A 19,823-nucleotide genomic window follows, 5' to 3' on the forward strand; every position below is an offset into this window, starting at 1 on the left:
CAAGGAGCCTGATGTGGGACTCGATCCCAGGACGCTGGGATCACGACCTGAGCTGAAGGCAGCTGCTTAACCAACTGAGCCACCCAGGCGTCCCTAAGAGGTGATTTTCAAAGGAATCTGTAACTTACTGAACTACAATCTTACTGTAGACCTTCTGTTGTTTAAAAGACCAAAACCAATAGCAGACAAACCTTAAATAACTGAGGCATAAAAATTTTTTTAGACGGTCCTGAGTTTGGCTGTTAGTTTCGATACTTAGATCAAATTTCAGGAAAAAGAGTGTACTTTTTCAAGTAGTTTATCTTGAGCACACTCAGAAGTTCCCTTGCAGAGACATGGTTGAAGTTGTTTTTATTTTCACTGGGTGGCTTGGCTACACATGCTTAGAAAAATTTCTAAGCTAAAATGATGACAGGCTTGTTTTACAGTAAAGAACGTGATGACCTCATATCCCCCATTTGCCTGTGTGTTGGAGCAGACCTAGCATTATTTTCTGAAGTCAGTAGGCAACCTTTACCCCTGCCAGAGTTCCAGGCTCGTTTCCATGTGAGGTAGCAGGTGTTTCTACTGAGCTCCCCAACATCCAATGGTCATCTCTGTTTGCACTGCAACAAACTGCGTAAACACAGGAATTATCTCTTTGGACATTTAGAACAGGCCGGACAGTAGACTCTTAACCTGTGTTGCCTAACACTTGTCAAGAGCTCAGATACAAAAAAATATTCATGGAGAATTGCTTGGAAGAAATGTCATCTCTTCATTCCTCTGGTCTAGATACATAAGGTAAGTAAGTATAAGAGCTGTCTACCAAGACTGTGTAATGACAGGCCTCTGTAAGTTGCTCTTATGGAACTCTACACTTTGGCATTTGCCACTGATTCACATTGAAGACGTTGTAAAGAACAGTCCTCCAAAACTGGTTATTGTATGAACTATCACTGTGTCATAAAAGACAAGTAGTTCAGCCTGGGACACTCTTTATGAGACGTAATGAGAAAATACTCAACAGAAGCAGGCTTTTATCTTATGGTCATTGAATTCTGCTGACTAATGATGTCCATCCCTTTGCATTGGTTATTTGGAAACTGAGAACCAGTGTTATGGCTCACCCCTCAATGAGCGGTAATCTTGGAGCACATAGTTTCAGTAGTAATTAGTCTTCATCTTATTTCTTCCTGATGTTGGTTTCCCTGTCTTTATCATAAAGTGTCTTTGGTTGTTGCCTCACATTTTTCCTAGATTGAAGAGAGATTTGAATAACTAAAGTTAGAGCAGAGACAAGATGGGAAAGAGTGAATAACAAACATTATTAAGCAGTTGTTACATGATTAGTGCTAATTACGTTTTGTAACAGAAGCCATCATTTTGATACCATATATGATATATGCCAGAATGTCACATGTCTCATTATAAGTGTGCTGAATGACAAGATCATAATGACATTTCAGGAGCCAGTACATTTTGCAGAAGGAGGCTGTTTTGTACAATTTGGGAGATTTTAATACTTGTTTTTTGATAAGCTGACAGCTATAGAAGACAAAGTATTGAGGTTATTGATAATTACCTTGTATGACTTACTATACAATGGTCTTACTATGTTAGCACTCAGGGCCTGCTTCGAATTAGCAAGCGTGGATTTGTTCCATTTCTTCCTGATGCAGGTGTTATGTTTAGAAGCATGCATGCTACTCTCTCTCTCTTCCCTGGTACTATTAGTACCCTTCCCTGGAAGCTTCTTTCCTCCCTATTTAAATCTCCCATACTGCTCAAAGTTTCACTTGGGCCCACTTGCTGTCTACGACCTGCCCAGGGTGCTCACCCACCTTGTTCTTCTCTTCTGTGAGCTCCTGCAGTGTCTATAGGTATGTCCCAGACCTTTTGCACTGCACACATTCCTATTGTAGAGCATTGTTTCTTGGATTAGTCTAGAAGTCCCCAAGGTACTAGGCATTTTGCAAAGGCTAACCAGGTATTAGCCATATACTTAGCATGATACTGTGCAGAGAGCAACAGTTCTAAACACTGCCTAGTGTGTGCCTGCCTGATTCTTCATCCTCAGCTTTTCTTTCCCATTTGCAGGTCCTTTTTGTGCCAGATGCCAACTTTCCTTCCAGTACCTTAAGGTTATCATCATCCAGTCCTGGTGCTACTGTCTCTCCTTCATCATCAGATGCAGAATATGATAAGCTGCCTGTATGTATGTCATTTGTGAGCTGACATATTTATCAAACATATTTTTTGAGTTGTAGAATTTTACACAGGTTTTCATCTGAAATGCCCCCAGAGGGGTGGGGATAAGGATTTGTTGTTAGTTGAGAAAATGCATCCCATCAAAAAGAAACCTGTTCACGTTTAAGGTCTCAGAGGCAAAAATGCACACCTCGTTTATGTAAAAGTATGAAGTTAAACTCTCACTGAGACTGATCGTTTGTTTGTGTGGCTTTTACTCCCTTCTCTAGAGAACTTGAGCCCTGAGTCAAATATGAGTTCCTTCATTTAGGTTATTTTCTAAAAACATTTGATGAGCTGTTTTTACAGTTTCATACATATGCTCGTGTTGTTGTTTAAACCTTAATGCGATTTGGATACTTAGTGTATTTGTGATCATTTTTGAAGGACAAAGGATATTTGCCTCTTTTTCATGTTCATGTTAAATAGAAACAGGTTCCTTACAGGAAACTTGTATAGCTTGATTTATATGCATAACCTGTTTAAACAGTGCTTCTATCTGATTTTGGGGATTTTTGCTTTCTTCAAGGATGCTGACTTAGCAAGAAAGGCCTTAAAACCCATTGAAAGAGTCTTATCATCCACTTCTGAAGAAGATGAGCCAGGCGTGGTAAAATTTCTCAAAATGAATTGCCGATACTTCACCGATGGAAAGGTATATGGCAGTGTAATTTGTTTCCTTCTCTTGGACTCCATGGAAAAATAAAGTAGGTTCCAGATTACTCAAGACATTAAAATATCTTTCCCAGAGTTTCATCGTAGATTTCATAAGTGTCTGTTTTCACCTGTTGGATGCCTGGCATTTTACTTATTATATGATTCCTAGTGACCTTGGATTTATTATTTCCTCTTTCAGTTCTTGGCCTGTCCATTGCTAGGGAGCCAATATAGTACATGCTCGATAGCAAAGACCAGAGTTAGACTTGGTGAATTCAAAATCCAGTTCTGCTACCCACTAGCTCTGAGACCACAAGCATGGTATTAGAGTTGCCTAAGCTTCCATTTTCCTCATCTGTAAAATAGGATCAATAATAAAATTTAATCTTGGGGGGTGGTGGTAATTAAAAGGGATGGTCCCTGTAAAGATCTTAGCACCTAACTTGGAAAATGTGAAATTCTCAACCCATTTGCTGCTGGAGATGCTGGTATTAAAAATAATGTCTGTGATGTGTGGTTTTTTGATTGTTGGTGTGTTTTAGAAAGCAAATCCAACTTCTAGTGAGCCTCTGAAGAAAGGGTCATGTTGATAGAAAGTGAATTCCTATGTTAATAGTAGAGACTTCATGCCAGGTTCCAAGTGGTTGGAAAATACATTATTAATATGCATTTATAGCTTTTGCAACCAAGAATAAGTGATGCTTGAATTCACTTGGGCGCATGGGTGCTTCTGTGGGTTAAGCCTCTGCCTTGGGCTCAGGTCATGATCTCACGGTCCGGGGATCGAGCCCCACATTGGACTCTCTGCTCAGTGGGGAGCCTGCTTTCCTCTCTCTCTGCCTGCCTCTCTGCCTACTTGTGATATCTCTCGGTCAAATAAATAAAATCTTTTAAAAAATACATTATGAAATGCAGAATTCTTCACAAAGCTGATTCAGTACTCATTAAGAGTATGAAGATAAATGGTCTCCCTATAGGGCGTCCTGTGTATCCTGCTGCCTCTGAGATAATCTCCCTGGGACCATCTGTAAAAGAGTAAACTGACCAAGCTTCAGACATAAGTTCCCACTGAATTACTGGGTTTGGCCATTAACTTCCACAGTTTAGTTGTGTTTATCTCTGGCTGCAAAAATTTCAAATTCCAGTTTGTGTCAAATTTTGCTAAAAGTGGCCTTCCTAAACATTTTAGAGAAAACTATTAGGACTCTCATTTGGCATCACAGCTCTGAGACAGATGCTTCCTGAGCCCAGTACCATGCACTTGTTGGACGCATGGGGAATGTGTGCTGAGTGAATTCTCAAGTGGGAAAACACTTGGGACAGCCCCTCCTATTCTACAGGGAATGTAGAATGCCTGTAATGCCTCACACGCCACGGTTCCACCATGGTTGTGCTGTGGCTGGGTTATGCCAGAACTAGGCTCGGTTGATGACAACAGGGGGGCAGCTCTGTTTTCTCAGCCTCCCCACACAGTACCCAAGGTCGCATTCCTGCAGCCTGTTGTCCTAGCCCTCTGAAAGGGGACACGACTGTCACATAAGATAACCATGCTTCCCCAGAGTCAACCGAAAGGCAACAGGAGTTCATTAAAGCGGTTGTGGTGGTTGCCTTTCTGCCAGTAACGATTCTGTCCTGTCCCTTTCTCCTGCAGGGGGTGGTCGGAGGCGTCATGATTGTTACTCCTAACAACATCATGTTTGACCCTCACAAGTCTGATCCTCTGGTCATTGAGAATGGTTGCGAGGAGTATGGCCTCATTTGCCCCATGGAAGAGGTGGTTTCCATTGCTCTCTACAATGACATTTCCCACATGAAGATCAAAGACGCCCTGCCATCGTAAGAAAGATTTCTTTGTTTACCAAACAAGCAAACAAACCTCAGGTGTTTGGAGAATTACATGCAAGTAAAAAGTGAGGGCATTGGCAGGAGTGAGAGATTGTGTAGACGTGAATCTGAGGGCGGAGGATGGGTGCAGTAAATTTTTAAAAAAATAGACAAATGAGAGGAAATGGAGATAAAGGGAAAAGTTGCACATACACAAATGAAAGGAGAAAAACAAAAACGCCAGTGCATTAAAATGGCATTTCTTTTTCTTTTTTTTCCTGAGAAGCAATGCATATTCTTTATGAATTAAGGAAAGAAGAAATGAAGTTTCTCTGAAAAAGTGTTAGTCAGGTTACCAGGTTAGTCTCTGACTACCAGGTTAGTCAGAGAATAGTGTTTCCTCTCCATTTAGTTGTCAAGCAGAGTTAGGTTCTTCTCATTCAAATTCTAGGATAGGCAGTCTTCCCACCTCACGTTCTCCCTTAATCCTGCACGGAGCGAGCTTGGCATGGACAGCGTGGAGGCCAGACCACCCTCTGTGGTGTGAAGAGGGAGGAATACTGGTCTGTTTGTCTCTGAAAAGTAGATGAATATTACCTTAGGCTTGATTATTTTGCCTTTTTTGATTAAAAAAGGAGAGAGAGAGAGAGAGAGAAGGAAGCTCCCAATGAGAAAAGAGAAGGAGCATTAAGAAAGCTCAGGGAATTGATTCATTTAGAGGGATGGTTGGATTCTTACTGTCATTTTGTTAGCATTTCTATTTCTCTGTGTCCGCTAGAAGTAAAAATCTTTAGAAACCCTCCGTGATAAGAAGATTGAGGGAAAGCACTGGGTCCTAATTGTGCAGGGTAAGCTAGCCCCTGGGACTTAGGGAAAGAAGGGAAGATAGTTAGAGAACTAACCCAGACACAAAGTCCTTAGGGGTTTATACCAGCAGGAATCCCTGGACTCTGACAGTCCTTGGCGCCTGACCCCCCCCTTGACTCTTACCCGACTCCAGGTCACTGAAGCTAGCACAGAGCACAAGCACTGAAGTAGCTTCTAAATCCTGCCAGAAGTATCCAAGTGAGAGCATAAAAGGTGGTGTGGCAGGCCAGGCAGTTCTGCCTGAAGGTTAAGTCTGGAGCCACACTGCCTGGGTGGCCCTGGCTCTGCCACTCATGGCTCCATGACCTACCCAGGTTTCTCAGTCCCGAGCCTCACTTTTCTCATCTGTTAAATGGAATGAATAGTATTCTTCAGCTTATAGGGCTGTTTTAAGAATTAAATGTATTGATATGCCCAGATTCTTAGAAAATAGCGTGATACCTACCAAGTATAAGCTGTTATGTGAACCTTTCGTTCATCTCGGAAACCCTGTTCATCGTTCTGGGATTCTCGTTGTCCGTGCAGTTGAGGCTTCTACTTCGTCTTAGTGCATGGCTCTTGGGTGGCAAGGATATGAAGAGGAGTGGCTCATGGCCTCCGCCCTTGAGGAACCTACAGTCTGCTGGGCACAAGAGACAGCTGGGGAGATGTGATAATTGTGTCGTGTGCACAGAAGGGCACACGGTGTCCCATGCGGACCTCTGTGAGGGAGCGGCCAGCTGCCTTGGAATCTCAGTCAGCAGAGAAGAGGACGTGAGGGATTGGTTCCGGGACTAAGGAGTGAACATTAGGTTCTCTGCAGCAAGAGGAAAGAAGATGGGAATGAAGAAAGCTATAGTTCAGTTTAGAAGTGGATGGCCAGGCAGGAGGGTATTTCTTGCCCACTGGTGGCTTCTAATGGAGACGTAACTCTGGCGCATCCTTGGCTCAGGACGTTAAGGATTCCTTTTAATAATAAAAAAGGAAGGTACGTCTTTACAGAAAGATTTCCCTCATTGTGAGACTGCGTTTAACGACCTGGGGCACAGGGTTAATGCTATAGCTGGAGGGAGAGAGAAGAGATAAGAATTGGCTCTTACCGAGTTCAGTTTATTTCCGAATGGTGCAGATTCCTGCCTTGGATGCAAGTGTATGAAGAAGATTTTTCAGTCTAGAGAACAGTTTGTGCACCAATGGGCAAAATAGAATGTGCGAGTGGGATCGGTGTGATATAAAATTAGTAGTGACTTCAGCACTCCAACAATTCTTTAAAAGTTAAAAATAGGTTCAAATTTCATTATTGCTAGAAGTTGTCTGGTAAAACAAGAAGTACAAATGATCTGACTACAATATGCAAATCATTTTAAGTGTGTGTTTACGTGTGTGTGTGTGTGTAAAATCTCCTCATCCTTCCCTTCACGCTTCGTATTTTGTGTGTGGGCTATTTCATAAGCCCAGCTGCCACAGACAGATAATAGGAAGGGAACAACTGGAGGGATTACTGATCACCCTTGGGTGTCTGGCGGAGTCTAGAAAACATTAACAGTCACGGCAGTTGACTCCACTGTGTACTTTGCCCCAACAGTGCTTGGCAGCTGTAGCGCAAAAAAAACAGGTAAATTAATCCCCACTTGGACTAGGTAGATGAGGAGGAAGGGAGGGGTGGACAGGGTAATATAGGAGGCTGAGCAGAGTGCGGTCCCATCTGTTCGTGGGAGCCAACTGGGCAGAGAAGGGAGAGATGAGATGGGGTCTTGGATGTTCATGGAAGAAAGTTTGGCTTATTAACCAAGCATTGTGAAGAGCCGAGTTTCTATGCCACATTAAGTGTGGGGTCCTAAAATGGAAATTAGGACACATGACACTAGTTTATTTGACTCTGGGATTGGAGCATCTTTCGTGTCTCCCGGGATGCTAGTGTTGGGTAGCACATTCTTGGGCATGCAGGTTCCTGCAGAGCAGAGACACTGTCGGAGTCATCGTTTAGCATATGGCATGTAGGGGCTCGACAAATGCTTATTGAATTGAAATGAATTATGAACTAAAGAAGTTTTCAAGCATCTGTCAAAGCCTAGCTATTATGTAGGCCTTTATTTGCTATTGGAAAAAGCATGGATGTTCCACGCATGTGATTTATAAGTCTGGGGGGATAGTCTTATAACTTGAGGACTTCCTGGTACTTTGTGGCTTTCTTGCCCTAGTTGTTGGACAGCCAGAGTAATAAAGTAGTACCTGAATGTGATCTAGCCTTTTTAGAAAACAAAATTATTTCTGAAATCTAAAAATGTTCTTTTTAAAAAGGGTCTTTATATATCTGTGTTTAAACCCCGTGTCATGGGGCGCCTGGGTGGCTCAGTGGGTTAAGCCGCTGCCTTCGGCTCAGGTCATGATCTCAGGGTCCTGGGATCGAGTCCCGCATCGGGCTCTCTGCTCAGCAGGGAGCCTGCTTCCCTCTCTCTCTCTCTGCCTGCCTCTCCGTCTACTTGTGATCTCTCTCTGTCAAATAAATAAATAAAATCTTTAAAAAAAAAAAAAAAAAAAAAAAAAAAAATAAACCCCGTGTCAGTACTAAGGTAAGTGAAAATACAGGTTATGCACAATCGTGCCAGTCAAGGCTCAAATATTCTATTTCCCGAGCATTTGTTTTAAACTTCGGAAAACACGCCTAATCAGTATTCTTGTGTCATTCAGGTCTGGGTAGAAAAGCATCTGTTGTTAAGGGACAGTATGTTTCAGCTGATAAACCAGTGCCCATTACCATAAAGTAAGATGGTGTTGTTATGAGTCAAGAAATTAAGAATTTTAACTAAGTATTATAAGAGCTTACTTGATTTTCTTTTCTATAAATTTTAAAGTGTAAAATGGAGCAAGTGCCGTATAGTCACTATACAGAGGACAAAGATTCTTGCATCTTCCTCAGGAGTAGAAGGAATCTGTTACTGGAAACATCAGGTCCAAGTGCTGAAACTCAAAGTTAGGGTTCAGGGCTAGTAATTTACAAAACAGTTAAATGAGTAGCTACTCAGTCAATGAGCCATTCAGAATTAATGTAGTTGGTTTATATCCTATTTTATAAAAAGGAAAAGCTTTGAGTACTTAAAGAATTTAGGTCATAGTACTAAAACATTTCCTTGGTCCTTTCCTTCATGAATATCAGAAACATTGTTTCATCATTAAAAATCTGGTAGGTGATAGCTCCATGTTCATAAATGACTTCAAAAATCATTCATATCCTTCTAGTAGGATATGCAGCTCTCATGGTTCTTTGTTTTACCCCTTCATGTGATTTATTTATGTTTCATTTTTGAAGTCAATTTCTTGATTTCATTTCCTTATTCTGAAATCATTTCAACATAAATTTAAGTTGTGGTATATTTATGTTTTAGTTTTTGGTTGGGTTTTGTTTTAATTTTTGCCTTTCCTCCATTTTGTTTTTGGTTTTGTTTTTAACATTCCATGTGCACCCACCATTTTTCCCCCGACAGTGACCTACCTCAGGATCTTTGTCCTCTGTACAGGCCTGGAGAATGGGAAGACCTGGCTTCAGAAAAAGACATCAACCCCTTCAGTAAGTTCAAGTCTCTCAACAAGGAAAAACGGCAGCAGAATGGGGAGAGAAGCATCACTTCAGATTCCAAATCAGTAAAACCTTTGGAGGAGTCAACAGAACACACATACATGAAGCCCTCAGATAGCTCTCTGTCAGGAAAGTTAAAGATACTGGAGTCTTCTACAGAGGCAACCAGTGGATCTACCACAGTGACTAAGGTCAGCAAGGAGCCTTCTGACACTCGTGCTGCATTTGAATCTATAGCCAAAGAAAATTCCCTTTTAGGGGAAGATGATGACTTTGTTGACTTGGAAGAACTTTCTTCTCAACCAGACAGTGGAATGGACAAAAGAGACACCTCAAAGGAGTGCCTTTCTCTTGACCCAAGAGAGCTAAGGAAGGCTAAGTCCCACATCATCGGTTCTACTACAGAAATGCAGGTCCAGTCAGCCCTGAACTTTTCAGGAGCAGATAATGATGCTGAACTGAAGGGGGCCCTAGATTTAGAAACCCGTGAGAAGCAAGATATAATGCCAGAGGTGGACAAGCAGTCTGGTTCCCCAGAAAGCCAGGTGGAAAACACACTGAACATACATGAAGATCTTGATAAAGTTAAACTCATTGAGTATTACCTTAATAAGAACAAAGAAGGGTCACAGTTAACTGAAAACTTGCAGAAGGCAGAGTTAAGTGATGACAAAAAGACTGAGCCAGTGGGAATAGATATCACCCTTAGTAGTTCTCTTCCCCAGGTGGGTGGTCCCCCAACTGAGGGCAGTAAGGAGCCAGATAAAACCTGGGTGAAAGACAGAGTGTCCCTCCCATTGCAACTGGCGCCTTCTACAGAAGAAAATGTGAATAAAGGGTCTTTAGACGCCTCTTCAGAATCTACTCTGGACAACAGCTGCCAAGGCGCGCAAATGGATAATAAGTCCGAAATTCAGCTATGGCTGTTAAAGAGAATTCAGGTACCCATTGAAGGTAAGCCACTTCTCTTTAGTATCTTTATAGCCTGCTGTACGGTTGGCTTTCTGAAACTTGTGAATACAAGCGAGATTAGGACAATTGTTTGAGAATGGTGTTCTCTCAACAGACGGTATTCTTTACTGATAACATTAATTGGGAAAAAACTTAGCATTAAATAGTATCTATTTTGGAACTTGAACTGTGACCTAGATTTCTAGGTCAAAAGTAGTTTGTTTTTTAATTTCAAGGAATTTTTCCTTTTCACCTTGAACTTTTAAATCTAAAGGGGTTTGAAATGTTTTTTAAGATAATTCGGTGCTAAGCCTGATTGCCTTATGGTGTAAGTGGGTCCTCAGTGTCATTCCTTGGGAGGTATCCTTGTGAAGTGCCGCATTGCATGGGTTTTTATGCTTATTCCCAGCATGTCGCATCTTCTGTGATGCAGAACCAACCAAAACTGCAAACCTGGTCCTTTTTGTGCTAAAGAAGGTCTGGAAAATGTGATTAGTTCTAATATGATGGTGTTTCTGTCATATATTTTGATTTTTTTGTCACTAAGAGGGGACTGGGAACTGTTCTTTACAAGTTGAAAGGTTTTACTTTCACCAGTATTGTCAATATTGAGGAAGGTTTTTTTTTTTTTTTCCATGTATGACTCAGATATGCTTCCTTCAAAAGAGGAGAAAAGCAAGACCCCACCCATGTTTCTGTGCATTAAAGTAGGAAAGCCGATGAGAAAATCCTTTGCCACTCAGAGCGCAGCCATGGTCCAGCAGTATGGCAAACGAAGAAAGCAGCCAGAGTACTGGTTTGCCGTTCCTCGGGAGAGGTAATTGGGGGCTGAAATGGAAAATGTTTGGCTACTAGATTCTAACTGCACCTTGATTTTTTTATTTTAGCTCTTTAAATAGTTAATCTTATTTTTGAATAAGACATTTCTCTTAATTGTATCTTTTAGAATTTCTAGGACTTTTTTGAGTCGTTTTCTGCCAATGAGTAGCTTCAGTTTAGCAAATTTGAGGTCACCCGTGCTGAAACCCTTTTTTGACTTCCTACACAGTTGAATTTTAAATGAAGGAAGATTTAGATATTCTCAAGTGCTGGTAATTGGAAGTGCAATTCTGTCGAGAATAAAAGACTACTGTGGAACAGATCGAAACCTCTCTAAGGGCAGGAGAGAGGCATGGGTGCAATTCTTGAGGTGCTTATTATTCTAGGGAACTTATGGTTGCTTTGGCCTTGAGGAGGGAGTCTCAGTGACTGAGCAGCTGAGATGATGTGGGATCACATGGGTGGGTCTGAGGGACTGTACCCTCTAGAGAGATTTGTATATTTAAAACTGCCAAAGAAGAAGTGCTACTGGTTATATGAGTCTAGGATGGCAGGCCCAATGGTACAGAATTTTTTTAGTGGCACATCACTGGGGACATCTTTATAATAGAAAATAGTTAGGAGATACTATTTTTAGGAAAAATTAAGTATTTTCCTTTTGTATGTGTGGTAGAATAAAAATGTCTTTACAAAGGTCTTGCAGTTAGTTTTCAAAATTGTAAAACCCACATATCTTTCCTCTTTCTACCTAGTTGTTAACATTATCATCTGGGCAGACCTCTTGGCTAACACACCTGCCAAGAACGAATATACTCAGCAAACTTCCTTAGGCATGAACTGTTAATAAAGCAAAATTAAATTCCAAGCAAGGGCACACCTTCTGGTTGATTAGTATCCAGAATAATTCTCATCAAGGGAGTTGCCCTGTTTTAATAAATTATAGTTTAACCTGAGAAATAGTTAATAGGATTTTAATTAATGAATTTGCCCATATCTGTTCCCTGTCTTAGATACAAAGCTGTGTTAACATGGACGTTCAACAACATTTTTGTTTATGTCTTGTACTTTCCTACCCATGCCTGCAACTGCCACGGTGTTTCATGGAAACTTTCAGGATATTGGAGAGATTAAAAGGAAAATGAATGTCTTTTTTTATTTAAAAATGTTTAACAGAAGCAATGTTAAGTTTCTGAAGACCTGGTAAAATGAGAGTTCTAAAATCAAATTTCACAGTCAACAATTCGTTAGAGATTTGGGCCCACTCCTGATTTTTTAGATGAGGAAAACAGAGCACTGAAACTTTCATCCATGTTGCTGGTGAGGTGGACTTACAGAGTCAACCAGAAGAATCACCTGTTATAAGTATCACTTTTCTTTGGGCACATGTATTATTTATAATATAAGGAAATTGTGGTTTTTTAATCTATTTTATTATCTTTAATGAAACTGTGCACACCAAGGACTTTTCTAGAATAAGTATAGCAATCCCACACATGCAGTTATTATATTACTGTCCTTTTTTAACCCAGAACAAATCTGTAATGTTGAAATACTTCTCTTTGATCTCTAATACAGGTGGTTTTTGTGGGCTTTTAATTTTATTTATTTATTTATTTATTTATTTATTTAGAGAGAGGTGGGTAGGGGTAGAGGGAAAAGGAGAGGAGCTCAAGCAGGCTCCACGCTAGGCATGAGCCCAAGGTGAGGCTCTATCTCAGGACCCTGAGATTATGACCTGAGCCAAAATCAGAAGTCCCACACTCAGGGGCATCTGGGTGGCTCAGTTGGTTGCGTGGCTGCCTTCGGCTGCCTTCTTGCTCCTAAAGAAATAATTTATCTGGAAGGAAACCCAAAATTGATAGAATACAAATGAGAAGGTCTGTGGTGTTGACAGGCATGTATTTTTGCCCCTTGACTCTGTACAAGTCTGTACTAGCAGCTGTCCCGGGTGTAAGAAGACGACTGTCTCATGCCCTGCCCTGGAGGGCATGTGGAGTCTTGGGCTGCCCAGCTCTGGCTCGTGGAATAGTGAGTCACAATATCAGGCAGTGATGAATGAGAATCCCTAGGAATAGTGTGCCTTAGAATAAGGTACTTTATCCATTTGAAACATAGTTTCTTAATTTGGAAAATGGGTCACTGTGGAGCATTAAGTAGTTAGATCATGTCTGAATACTTACTGAGTGCATAGGACCGGCAGGTGTTGGGCTAGTTCTAGATAAATAAGATTGAGAGTCTACCTTTAGAAGCTTATGAAAAGCTCTTGAAATAGTTCCTAGTTCTTTTTAGAAACTTGAGAGGATTGTATCCCATAGATTTGGATACTGTTCTATGTGAAAAATGCAATTGTCTTTTTTCTTAATACTGAGATTATTTCTTCTTTTTTTATTTTATTTTTTATTTACTTGACACAGAGAGAGAGACCACAAGCAGGCAGAGAGGCAGGCAGAGAGAGGAAGGGAAGCAGGCTCCCTGCTGAGCAGAGCGCCCGATGCAGGGCTCAATCCCAGAACCCCGGGATCATGACCTGATCCCAAGGCAGAGGCCTTAACCCACTGAGACACCCAGGTGCCCCTATTTCTTTTTCTAGAAAGAACCAGTAATTCCTGTTCATATTGAAACAGCCTTTTTTTTTTTAAAAGGTTTTATTTATTTATTTATTTACTTGAGAGAGAGAGCATGAGAGAGGGGAGAGGGTCAGAAGGAGAAGCAGACTCCCCACAGAGCTGGGAGCCCAATGTGGGACTCGATCCTGGGACTCCAAGATCAGGACCTGAGCCAAAGGCAGTTGCTTAACCAACTAAGCCACCCAGGCACCCTTGAAACATCTTTTTATCCCGAATTCCTTAAGATCTCTACCTGTGAAATGTTTTAGAGTAATTGATTCCCTATTATCCAGCTTTTAAAATAAGGTGGAATTAAATGGCAGGAACTGTGTAGAATTTGCCAAGTCATGCATAAATGTTAAATCCAAACTGAATTAATTGGTTAGTGTGATTCATGTAATAAGTAAGCTAATAAGAGAAAGGAAAGGGAGAGCCTGTGGGTGTTTTAAAATTTTTTTATACTTGAAAATAATTTTGCTACAATAAACTTAGCTACACTTGAACACACAGGTATATTGGGGGGAGCAGAATTTATTTTGCAATCTGCTTTTTCCTGCATTTAATGTTATACACATTTTCTACATGAAATAGTATGTTATTATAGATATATGAACAACATAGCACTCCTAATACATTCCCTGAATGATTTAATGACGCTCCTGCTTTGGATGTTAGGTGGTTCCAATTTTTTTGCCATTAAAAGCAGTATTACATTAAACATCTTTATAAAATCCTTAAGATAGTCTTACCAATTCACGGGATATGTTTAGGGCACATGGAAGTGTGTGACAATTTGTATACCACCGGCATCAGAGTGCCCTTTTCTCCATGTGATGGGAAATCTAAGTCATATGATTCTTTATCAGTTTGGTAAGGAAGCAAATGCAGCTTTAAAATTGTTTTTGTTTTGTTTTGTTTTAACGATTTTATTTATTTATTTGACACAGAGAGAGCATAAGCAGTGGTTGCTGCTTATGCAACACATGTTCCCCAGAGGGAGAAGGAGAAGCAGCAGGCTCTCCACTGAGCAGGGAGCCCGATGTGGGGCTCGATCCCAGGACTCTGGGATCATGATGCTAGCCAAAGGCAGATGCTCAACCAACTGAGCCACCCAGGCACCACTTTAAAATCATTTTTGTTTTGGGCTCCCTGCTCAGCAGGACTTGGGTCCCCTGCTCAGCAGGGGAGTCTGCTTCTCCCTCTTCCTCTGACCCCCCTACCCCGATCATGCTTGATCTCTCTCTCTCTTATTTTCTCTCTCTCAAACAGGTAGATAAAATCTTCAAAAATAAATAAATACATTTTGTTTTAAAGCTGAGTGCTTCATATATGATATTTGTTTATATAGTAAGGTCAGTAGTGGCCTGAGGCTCTTTATTTAGTAATAAAAATTTATTTCTACCTTGATGTACAAATATATATTTAATAATTATTCTAAAATACCGTGTTCTCTAATAAGCTTCTCATTAAGATCAGTAAGCACTTTGATTTATATAAGATAGTTAGAGTTTGTGCCTGTCCACACTTAGAATAAACTCCTCAAGTACAATTAAGTTGATTCTATTTTAGAAAGCATGATATTTCCTTCTGTAATGTCAAGAGTAACTGATGCATTTTATAAACGTTGAGTTGTTTAATTCTTTCAAAATTGTAATGAGTAATATACCTAGGAGCTCACAGGTAGCTGTCCTGTTAAAAGGTGCTACCCATGTTATATGCACGCTTCTCACATCCCATCTGTGGGCAGTAAGTACTACTGCCTGAGTTAGAGATTTTGGACTCTCTAACTCAGGCAGTTAGAGAGTTAGATAAGTTCTGGACAAGTTCTGCATGGTCGCCTAGCTGAAAGCATGGAAGCAAGAGCAAGACCCCATTTTTAGCAGCAGTGCCTTTTTTTTAGGTCCGCATTTCCCTCAACTATAGTCAATGGAAACCCATCCCATGGACAAGTAATAGGTGTTTTGTGGTTAAATATGGTCCGTAGTCAGTGCTTATCTCTAGCTAGAATAGATTTATGCTCATAGTTGTTATTCTCTTAATAGGTTTTTATAGGAATTTCTTAGTTTAATTTTCTGCTATTTTTCCTGATATTGGAATAACAGAATATAGTTCATTTATTTTATCTCTACTTATATATTTTTTTTAAGATTTTATTTATTTGACAGAGAGAGAGAGATCACAAGTAGAGAGGCAGGCAGAGAGAGAGAGAGGGGAGGAAGCAGGCTCCCTGAGGAGCAGAGAGCCCGATGCGGGGCTCGATCCCAGGACCCTGGGATCATGACCTGAGCCGAAGGCAGAGGCTTTAACCCACTGAGCCACCCAGGTGCCCCCTCTACTTATATTTTAATTCTAGGAGATTACTTGGGTATTCATATATATAAAGATTTATATGTATTTAAAGACTTTATATGTGTGGTGTGTGTGTTTAAAGACTTTTACATATATTTAGACTATATTAGTCTGATATCCGTCAGTCTTAAAGTCTTTACTGTAGTACATAGAATTTGAGATTTATTTCCCTTTTTCACATTTCCAGAAATAACAGCCACACATACAAAGACCATATATGTAACCTCTTGGTCATCAAAGCTATGCTGTATAGTTAGGAGTGACTGGTTGATGGCAGATCCTGGTCAGGATCTACCTTTTAACTATCTGTGTGTCTTCTTCTCATCTTTCAGAAGGTTTCACTCTTAGCTTTGGAATATTTAGAGTGAAACTTGAAAGCTACCCATCCTGAGCTTTTTGTGATGGCCATCTGTCTGAAATTGTATTCATTTTTAAACCATGAGTCCAAGCTTCTTTGGAGCCTGATAGAATTCTGGTGCCTGAATCACAGCTTTATAAAGTGCATCAGATTATTGTGGTTGAACACATAATTTTAAATGATGTTCCAGTGATACCTCCACCATCAGAAGCAGGATTGCCGCTCTTAAGTCAAGGGGAGAATACAAGTTCAACATTCAGTTTCCCCAGCTTGGAGAGAGGGCTAAGAGGGCAGGCGGAGTGCTCAGTGCCTGTTTCCTGAGCCCTTCCCTGGCATGGTGCTCTGGGTGGTTCTCTCACTTAAAACTCAGGAGTGCTTTGTGAGGTGTGTAGTGTTACTTTGCCTTTTAGAAATGAGGAAAGTGGGACGTACTGGTTTTCGACAACTTGCTCAAACAGGCAGATATCAAATCCATTTGATTTCATATCCCATTCTCCTAACTAGATCAGGCAGGCAGCTGAAACTGCTGTAATTATACCCTTTATGTAGACATCACTGAAACAGGGACGGGAGATACTGCAAACATTCAAGGTCGTTTCTTGACTAGCAAGGGAATGAAAATTTGTAGCATCCCCAGATTGATTCCTATCCTTGGGCCTTGCCGAAGTGCTCTCCCTCTGACTAGATGTGTTTCACTAATTATGCGGAGAGGAAGTGACTGATACTTTATGGGTGCTACCCCATGGGTGCTCACTGATCGAACTGAGGTGGTCTAATGACAACGTTGTATAGAAATGAAGAGCTTGGCTATGGTGTCCTTCCTGTAATATTAGGTAGCTTAACTTGGTTGCAGGCTGACTCTAGCATTGGCTTATTATTAGAATGAACTTTTATGTGCTACGGTGATTATCTGGCCCCGAACAAACAGAACACTACAATATTCCTTCCTCTGAAGCTCATGTCACAAGGTCTGGTGACTTTATTTTATGTGACGCTTCTGTGAACACAGTGCTTGAACCTAAACTACGGCTCCCTATTCTCTAGTTCCTCCCCTTAAAATCTATTTTGTTACCTTATGGCCAAAATAATCTTCTCAAAAGGTCTTTTGATCATGTCACATTGCCACAAAAAAATATCCTAAGCCTTTGGAACTAAAGTTTAAACCCCATGTTTGTTTGTTAAAGCTATTTACAGAATGGCCTACCTTTCTCACTTTTTCTTCATTTGCCTAAATCTGTGACTTTACTAAGATTGGTCACTTTATGGGTTTTTGCCTGTGAGGCCTAGGACCTTTCTAGCTTGGCATCTTTTAAAAACACTATATTCCTGAACTCGGGTATTCCCTTCTCTTCTCCAGCTGTGTAAATCCTTTGTTTCCCAGAATAGTGCCCCCACAGTGATATTGCCCTAGACTGGCAGTAACCATCTTTTCTCAACCCACACTTGACTGGTGAACAACCCACAGATGCAGAGGCACTTGGGAGTGGGGGGAGTGGGGGAGCGGGGGAGCAGTTGAAGTCTGGCACCTTTTCCTCTTACAGGAGCAATCTCTGTTTCTAAATTCAGAAATATTGAGGACTAAAGCTTGTGAAGGAATGTGTTCTGTAGCACAGAGATGAAAGTATGTAGAGTTAACAAAGAACTCATGGCTTAGATGGGTGGATGCCCAACTTAGCTTTGTAATAAAATCATCTAGGAGCCTTTAAACATACAGAGTACCCAGATCCTTCCCTGAACATCCTGCAGCTTTTTATTTGGAATGGAATGCTAGATTCTGTGAGGTGTCCTCCATATTGTGATAAACAAAGGGAAATTATTATGTCCTTATTTTTACCCTCACATTCTATAGCGTTTGATACCATTGACCATCATCCACTTCTTTTTCTTTTCTTTTTCTTTCTTTTTTTTTTTAAGATTTTATTTGACAGAAAGACAGCAAAGGGACACAAGCAGGGGGAGTGGGAAAGGGAGAACCAGGCTTCCCGCAGAGCAGGGAGCCTGATGCGAGACTCAATCCCAGGACCCCAGCATCACGACCTGAGCCGAAGGCAGACACCCAACAACTGAGCTACCCAGGCACCTCCCATCATCTATTTCTTGACACTCTCTTTCCTTCTGTCATTCCTTCCCAGTCCTTTCTTCTTCTGTTTCCTCATTCAGTGTTACCCCTTAAATACCCTGTTCTCACTATATATACAATTGCCTGCACCTAATTAATTCTTTCTTATACGCCAGTCATGTCCAGTTATCTTCAGTGTAAAACTTCCTACTGAGCCCCAAACATGTATACACCTGATGGTTCTCAATATTTAGATCATCCAAGGATCAAATAAACTCAAGGCAGATCATACCCTACATGGGGGCTCTTATTTCTACTTTTGTCCCTGCCACTATCCCCACAACTCCTGCCTCCAGTTTTCTCCATCACAGTAACTGCTGCCACCAGCTACTCAGTCCCCAGAGCCAGAATGTGGACAAAATCTTGCTTCTCGTCATCTTCCCACCTCAGTCCATTACTGCATCTAGCTTATTCTATCCACTTTGTATCACTAGGAACTCTAGCTCCCATTCTGCCCCTTCTGTGGATGTGGCTGAGTTTCAGTGGTAGGAAAGGTGAATCTGACATACGGACTGGCGTGCTTGGGATGCTCAGCTTTCCCTTCCCATGTCCCACCCCATTACCCACCTCCCCTACATACATTTATTAGTTCAAATGTCTCCTCTAAGAGACTTTCCCTGTCTAGTTTAGATGTAGTGTACCCTACCCCCACCTCTGTCATAGTACTTCCTACATACACTCTTCTATGGGTGTGGACTACTTGGGGCTTTTGACACTGTGTCCTAAAAACAGTATAGGATCTAGTAGGTAATATACCCTAAATGTTAATTGGATGGATGCATGAATAAATTAGCTTATAGTCTCATAGATAAAAATATCGAAATATTGAAATGCCTTATTCCTTAAAACTAAAATAATGCATAGACTTTCTATAATTAGAAAAATACAAAAAGGCAAAAAGAAAAAAGCTCAAATTTGTTACACCAAGCTAACTACAATGTATTTTTACTTTTGTAGACTTTGGGCCTTTCTTCTATGTATGAATGAATGTAATGATAGCATGTGTGTATCTGTCTGTATCTGATAATTGTGGGTGTGTGTGTATGTGTGGGTATATATGTATTTTGTAAACTGCTTTTACGTAAATGCATCTTGCTTTGCCATTAAATGTTGGCCATGCATTTAGTTTGCATGCATTATTTTTGCGGTAACAAGCAAAATCATAAAAAAGAAAACTAATTCTCTAATTAAACTAGATTTATGAGGAAAAAATGTCCAAATCGTAAGGACCATCGTGAAGACTAAGCAAAGTGCTCTCAAGAGCATTTTCCTTGAAGAAAGAAGCGTAAATTAAAGGAATCAAAAACTAACCTACTTTTCTAGCTTGAAATCTTTAACCATGGTTAGTGCTGCATTTTCTGATCCAAAGTCATCTTGTTTTTTAGCAGGGTCAGGGCTAAATTGAAGTCTTTAATAACTGTCAATGCCAGTAAGACCATAGTGTTAAATAGCCTTTAAAGTACTGTACTTTCTAGAACAGTTTAAGTC

The 19,823-nt window shown here is 40.7% G+C and overlaps 1 protein-coding gene across 7 annotated transcripts in view; it reads left to right on the forward strand.

The window, feature by feature from the left end:
* NCOA7 (nuclear receptor coactivator 7) overlaps positions 1–19,823 on the forward strand; it is a 162,641-nt gene that overhangs the window by 110,416 nt on the left and 32,402 nt on the right. For 6 of the 7 annotated variants that reach the window (XM_047732344.1, XM_047732349.1, XM_047732348.1 and 3 more), the window contains 5 exons: positions 2,080–2,193; positions 2,759–2,884; positions 4,538–4,722; positions 9,042–10,087; positions 10,733–10,901. In XM_047732344.1, coding sequence (XP_047588300.1) covers positions 2,080–2,193; positions 2,759–2,884; positions 4,538–4,722; positions 9,042–10,087; positions 10,733–10,901 — 1,640 coding nt within the window. The remainder of the gene's footprint in view (positions 1–2,079; positions 2,194–2,758; positions 2,885–4,537; positions 4,723–9,041; positions 10,088–10,732; positions 10,902–19,823) is intronic. The other variant, XM_047732346.1, reaches the window with a different exon arrangement.

The sequence above is a fragment of the Lutra lutra genome, chromosome 6 (assembly GCF_902655055.1).
Source record: "Lutra lutra chromosome 6, mLutLut1.2, whole genome shotgun sequence".
NCBI lineage: Eukaryota > Metazoa > Chordata > Mammalia > Carnivora > Mustelidae > Lutra > Lutra lutra.